At 38.1% G+C, this 7,500-nt stretch overlaps 1 protein-coding gene across 1 annotated transcript in view; it reads left to right on the top strand.

The window, feature by feature from the left end:
- frzb (frizzled related protein) overlaps window positions 1–7,500 on the top strand; it is a 17,327-nt gene that overhangs the window by 8,294 nt on the left and 1,533 nt on the right. The window contains exons 3-8 of the mRNA XM_080019276.1: window positions 134–382; window positions 541–576; window positions 2,163–2,213; window positions 3,310–3,378; window positions 3,974–4,178; window positions 4,264–4,327. Of these exons, the coding sequence (XP_079875402.1) occupies window positions 134–382; window positions 541–576; window positions 2,163–2,213; window positions 3,310–3,378; window positions 3,974–4,178; window positions 4,264–4,327 (674 nt within the window). The remainder of the gene's footprint in view (window positions 1–133; window positions 383–540; window positions 577–2,162; window positions 2,214–3,309; window positions 3,379–3,973; window positions 4,179–4,263; window positions 4,328–7,500) is intronic.

The following is a 7,500-nucleotide window of genomic DNA, read 5'->3' as shown; positions in this document are numbered from 1 at the left end:
TTATTATTATTATTATTATTATTATTATTGTTGTTGTTATTATTGTTATTTTTATGATTATTATTAACAATATATATTTTATAATTATTATTATTATTATTATTATTATTCATATAAATATTGTTGCCCTCAGGTGTGGGCTGCAGCCCCGACCTACTCTTCTTCCTCTGCTCCATGTACGCCCCGCTCTGCACACTGGACTTCCAGCAGGACCCCATCAAGCCGTGCCGGGCGCTGTGTGAGCGCGCCCGCTGGGGCTGCGAACCCGTCATGCGGCGCTACAACCACAGCTGGCCCAGCAGCTTGGCCTGTGGGGAGCTGCCACGCTACGATAGGGGGGTCTGCATCTCCCCAGAGGCTATCGTCAGGGCGGACAGCCCCGGTGGGTGGAGGGGGGACTGCAGGAGATAGATGGATAGATAGATAGATTAAAAGATGGATGGAAGGGTGGATGGCTGGATGGATTAGTAGACAGACAGACAGACAGACAGACAGACAGACAGACAGACAGACAGATAATCTTCTCCTCCTCTCTTTCAGACTCCTTCTCCCAAGATCCATCCCGCTGTGATCCAGGTGAATGTTCATATTAAAACCTGCTGAAGGTAACTGGATCTAATTCAGATTATCTGAACTGGATCTGAAATGATTGAAAATCTGAACTAGTATATAATCTCAACAAGAAAATAATCGAAACTAATAGATTATCTAATCTGAACTTGTATAAAATCTGAACTAGTAGATCATCTGAACCAGTATATAATCTGAACTACTATATAATCTGAACAAGAAGATTAGATTAGATTAGAACTAATAGATAGTTTAAAAGAGTAGGTCATCTGAATTGATAGATAATCTGAACTATTTTATAATCTGAACTAGTAGATAATCTGAACTAGAAGATAATCTGGACTAATAGATAATCGGAACAAGTATATAATCTCAACTAATAAATAATCTTAACTAGTATATAATCTGAACTACTATATAATATCAACAAGAAAATAATCTAAACAAATAGATCATCTAATCTGAAATAGTAAATCATCTGTACTAAAAGAAAATCTGAACTAGTATATAATCTGAACTAGAATAAAATCTGAACTAATAGAAAATCTGAACTAGTAGATAATCTGAACCAGTATAATCTGAACTACTATATAATCGTAACAAGAAGATAATCAGAACTAATAGATAGTTTAAACGAGTAGATAATCTGAAATGATAGATAATATGAACTAGTAGATAATCTGGACTAGTATATAATCTGAACTAGTATATAATCTGAACTACAAGATAATCTGGACAAATAGATAATCTGAACTAGTATATAATCTGAGCTAGTAGATAATCTGAATTACTATATAATCTGAACAAGAAGATAATCAGAACTAATAGAAAATAGAAACTAGTTTATCATCTGAACAAGAAGATAATCAGAACTAATAGATAATCTAAACAAGTAGATAATTTGTACTAATTTAAATTCTGAACTAGTAGATAATCTGAACTAGTAAAACTATTTAACGAGTAGATAATCTGAACGAGTAGATAATCTGAATTATAAAAAAATGAACTAGTATATAATCTGAACTAGTATATAATATGAACTAGTAGATGATCCAAACTCGTATTTAATCTGAACTAGTTTATTATCTAAAATAATCTGAACTCTTACATAATCTGAACTAGTACATAATCTCAATTTGTAGATCATCTGAAGAGGATATATTATGAATTTGTATATAATATGAACTAGTATATAATCTAAACTAGTAGATAATCTGAACTCCTATATAATCTGAACTAATAGATAACCTGAACTCATATCGATCTGAACTAATAGATAATTGGAACTGATATATAATCTTAACTAAAAGATAATCTGAAGTAGTAGATAATCTTAATTTGAAGATAATCTGAACAAGAAGATCATCTGAATTCAAAGATAATAGGAACTAGTATATAGTCTGAACTAGTAGATAATATGAACCAATAGATAGTGTGAAGTAATAGATATTGTGAACTAGTAGGTAATCTGAACTAATTGATAATGTGAATTCGTAGATAATCTGAACTAATAGATAATCTGAGCTAGTAGATCATTTTAACATAGATAATCTGAACTAATAGATTATCTGAATCTTCCTCCAATTTTCTAGAATCCAGTCCAGACTTTCCAAACAACCTGCACTGCAAAGGAACAAACCAAGGTATTCAGTCCATCTAACATCTGTCTATTTTCCTCAATACCTGTCTGTCTGTCTGTCTCTATACCTGTCTGTCTATCTGTTTCTATACCCGTCTGTCTGTCTGTCTGTCTGTCTGTATGACTATCTGTCTCTATAACTGTCTGTCTGTCCATTTGTCTTTACCTGCCTGTCTATCTGTCTGTCTAACTGTCTGTCTATACCTGTCTGTCTGACTTTCCATGTCTATACCTGTCCGTCTACCTGTCTGTCTATCTGTCTCTATACCTTTTATTCTCTACACATTTCTGTCTATCTGTCTGTCTCTATACCTGTCTATCTGTCTGTCTCTATACATGTCTGTCTATTTGTCTCTTTACCTGTCCGTCGGTCTGTCTCTATCCCTGTCTGTCTATCCGTCTCTATATCTGTCTGTCTGACTTTCCATGTCTCTATACCTGTCTGTCTACCTGTCTGTCTATCTGTCTCTATACCTTTTATTCTCTACACATTTCTGTCTATCTGTCTGTCTCTATACCTGTCTATCTGTCTGTCTCTATACATGTCTGTCTATTTGTCTCTTTACCTGTCCGTCGGTCTGTCTCTATCCCTGTCTGTCTATCCGTCTCTATATCTGTCTGTCTGACTTTCCATGTCTCTATACCTGTCTGTCTATCTGTCTCTATACCTTTTATTCTCTACACATTTTTGTCTATCTGTCTGTCTCTATACCTGTCTATCTGTCTGTCTCTATACATGTCTGTCTATTTGTCTCTTTACCTGTCCGTCGGTCTGTCTCTATCCCTGTCTGTCTATCCGACTCTATATCTATCTGTCAGTCCCTATACCTGTCTGTCTGTCTGTCTCTGTCCCTGTCTATCCGTCTCTATACCTTTCCTTCAGTCTGTCTATCTCTATACCTGTGTGTCTGTCTATATGTGTCTGTCTGTCTGTTTATCTCTTATAATCAAAATAAAGACTTAACAGAAATAAACAGTTGAGTCTAACAAATTCACACTTTTTATGGAAACAAAATAAAAATAAAATGTTCTAATGTTTGTTCTGTGTGTCTGTGCACGTGTGTGTGCACGTGTGTGTGTGTGCACGTGTGTGTGTGCAGATCGGTGTAAATGTTCCAGACTCGTCAAACTAGGCTTGAAGACCTACCTGAAGAACAACTATAACTACGGTACTACACTGGAGGCGTGGGCTCAGTCCATCTGGGTTCTAGTCTCGAGAGGGCAGTGTGGCAACAGTAGGACACAGGAAGTCCATGTGGTTTCTCGGCTAGCGAGGGGGTGTGGCTTCAGTCGGACACAGGAAGTCCATGTGGTTAATGATCAAGATTGGGGGGGTGTGTCTTCAGAAGGCCGTAGCAAGTCCATTTGGTTTCTTGTCTAGAGAGGGAGCGTGGCCTCAGCAGGATGCAGGAAGTCCATGTGGTCAATATTCTACAGAGGGGGGTGTGGCTTTAGCAGGACACAGGATGTCCATCTGGTCAAAAATCAAGACTGGGGGGTGTGGCTTCAGGAGGATGCAGGAAGTTCATGTGTTAATAATTGATAGAGGGGGCGTGGCTTCACCAGGATGCAGGAAGTCCACTTGGTTTCTTGTCTAGAGAGGTGGGCGTGGCTTCAGCAGGACCCAGGAAGTTCATGTGGTTAAAAGTCTAGACAGGGGGGCGTGGCTTCAGCAGGATGTCCATGTGGTTTCTGGGCTAGAGCGGGTGTGGCCCGAGCAGGAAACACAAAGTCCTACATGGCGGAGGTTGTGTGTTTCCTCAGTGATCCGGGCCCGGGTCCGGGAGCTGAGGACCCGCGGTCTCGAGCTGTCGGCGCTGGTGGAGGTCCTGGAGGTCCTGAAGTCCTCGCTGGTCCACATCCCCCTGCAGGTCCAGACCCTGTTCTACACCTCATCCTGCCCCTGCCCCCCTTTGGCCCCTGGGGAGGACTACATCATCCTGGGCTACGAGAACGAAGAGAGGTCCAGGTACCGCACCTCACCACTAGAGGGCACAATGGTAATACATGTTCTACTAAGAGTACTATGTCACCTGTGTGTGTGTGTGTTGCAGACTGCTCTTGATTGAAGGTTCCATCGCCATGAAATGGAAGGAGAGAATAGGAAGAAAAGTGAAGGTGACACAAACTCACCCACTCAGACACATACACATATGTGACCCACCGCAGCAAGCACCGCATTGTCGCTCATTTCTTAAATTGCCAGAAGCAGCAAATAAGTTGGAAAAAAACTTTCAAGAAGTAAAATTCGATTTTTCCAGATTCGTGTTCATTTGTGTGGTTTTTTTAATCTCTCAATGTATTTTCAAAGCCCAGTTTGATTTTTAAATAATAGAAAAATGTTAAACCTTGGAGTTAAATATTCCCGTTAGATGACATGGGGAAACGCAGTCCATTTACCAACAGGCTGAAGAGCGTTGAACAACGACAATCGATCATTTCCTTTAAAGCGAGCATCCAGGTGAAGATCATTCCTTCATATTCCATGTGATGTGAAGTCTCAATGTGAAACCGTTTTGATAGAGTTCAACCTTTAAATCGTACTACTTTTACACACACCTGGATACATTGTTGTGTATGGGGTGTCTACCAACATATTCCAATGAAGAAGTGCTGAAGCTGTCACTTCAGTAAACAAGACGGCAAGTCTTCGGTTTCCCTTGTCTGTGAAAACTTTAGTCTCTGTGTAGTTATGGATTAGGAGAAGCAGGTGGAGGAAGATCTAAATCATATCGTGGACCTTAATCCGACCAGTGCGATGGATCCAAGTCATTGTAAGCAACTCGTTCTGGACTTAATTTTCCACGATGATAGTCAGTTCTCCGACAGTGACACTGAATCTGATATCGGTGTTACCCTGGACTTGGGGAACCTTTCAAACAGCACATTTCAACCTGAATGTGATGATGAAAGTGAATATTTTCAAGAACCACTGGAGGAGACCGACAATACGCCCGTTGTTGTTGCAATGGAAGAAGTTGATGACGTTATGAAGTCTGTTGAGGTTGGTGATGCAGATTATGAACAAGTAGCAATGCACAAGATTTTCAAGTTTACCTGCAAATGCAGCAAGGGCCAAAAAGAAAATGAAAAGAGGCGCCAAACAGGCTCTCAGGGTGTAGCTGGGGTAGGGTGGGGTTAGCCCACATAATAACTCCAACAACTTTGAAGATATTTGGCATACGCACATTTATTAAATGGCACAACGAGGATGATTTTCAGACACTCATATTATTGATCAACTCTACATTTTGTTGTGTTGTCTGGACTCTTTTTTTAAAACACACACACACACACACACACTTATATATATATACAAACACACACACACACACACACACATATATATATATACAAACACACACACACACACACACACTTATATATATATACAAACACACACACACACACACACACTTATATATATATACAAACACACACACACACACACACACACACACTTATATATATATACAAACACACACACACACACACATATATATATATACAAACACACACACACACACACACACACACACACTTATATATATATACAAACACACACACACACACATATATATATATACAAACACACACACACACAGACACACACACACTTGCTCATACAGACATTCAGAACGTCCTGGTTTAATCTATATTATTCCAATTTAATCCCAGTTATTCCGGTTGAATCCAGAATATTCTAGTTTAATCCATAAAACCCCCAGTTTAATCCATATTATTCCAGTTGAATCCAGATTATTCCAGTCCAATCCAGATTATTCCAGTTGAATCCAGATTATTCTAGTCTAATCCATATTATCCAAATTTAATCCAGATTATTCCAGTTAAATCCATATTATCCCATCTTAATCCAGATTATTCCAGTTTAATCTAGATTTTTTTCCAGTCTAATCCAGTCTAAACCAGATTATTCCAGTCAAATCCATATTATCCAAATTAAACCAGATTATTCCAGTTGAATCCAGACTATTGCACTCTAATCCAGTTTAATCTATATTGTTCCGGTTTAATCCAGATTATTCCAGTCTAATCTCGGTTATCCCAGTTGAATCCAGAATATTCCAATTTAATCCATATTACCCCAGTTTAATCCGGATTCCAGTTTATTCCAGAATATTCCAGTCTAATCCATATGATTCCAGTCTTATCCATATTATCCTAATTTGATCCAGATTATTCCACTTTAATCCATATTATCCAAGTTAAATCCAGATTATTCCAGTATAATTCAGATTATTCCAGATTATGGGGATGGTAGCTCAGGAGGTAGAGCTGGTGGTCTAGTGATCTAAAGGTTGCTGGTTGGATCCCAGGCTCCTCCTGCTAGCATGCTGTAGTGTCCTTGAGCAAGACACTTAACCCCTCATTGCTCCTGATGGCTGCGTCCGTCACTGTTTCAATAATTGTAAGTGGCTTTGGATAAAAGCGTCTGCAAAATGTAATGTAATGTATTCCACTTTAATCTTGGTTATTTCCGTTTAATCCAGAATATTGTAGTTTAATCCAAATTATCCAAATTTAATCCACATTTTTCCAGTTTAATCCAGATTATTCCAGTTTAATCCATATTATCCAAGATTAATCCAGATTATTCCAGTCTAATTCAGATTATTCCATTTTAATCATAGTTATTTCGGTTGAATCCACATTATTCCAGTTTAATCCACATTATTGAGGTTTAATCCACATTATTCCAGTTTAATCCACATTATTCAAATTTAATCCACATTATTCAGGTTTAATCCACATTATTCCGGTTTAATCCACATTATTCCGGTTTAATCCAGATTGTTCCGGTTTAATCCACATTATTCCGGTTTAATCCACACTATTCCAGTTTAATCCACATTATTCCGGTTTAATCCACATTATTCCGGTTTAATCCAGATTGTTCCGGTTTAATCCACATTATTCCGGTTTAATCCACACTATTCCAGTTTAATCCACATTATTCAAATTTAATCCACATCATTGAGGTTTAATCCACATTATTCCGGTTTAATCGACATTATTCCAGTTTAATCCACATTATTCCAGTTTAATCCACATTATTCAAATTTAATCCACATTATTGAGGTTTAATCCACATTATTCCGGTTTAATCCACATTATTCCGGTTTAATCCAGATTGTTCCGGTTTAATCCACATTATTCCGGTTTAATCCACACTATTCCAGTTTAATCCACATTATTCCGGTTTAATCCACATTATTCCGGTTTAATCCACACTATTCCAGTTTAATCCACATTATTCAAATTTAATCCAC

This window comes from Zeus faber (genome assembly GCF_960531495.2).
Source record: "Zeus faber genome assembly, chromosome: 18".
Classification (NCBI taxonomy): domain Eukaryota; kingdom Metazoa; phylum Chordata; class Actinopteri; order Zeiformes; family Zeidae; genus Zeus; species Zeus faber.
This window is presented reverse-complemented; position numbering and strand designations above follow the sequence as displayed.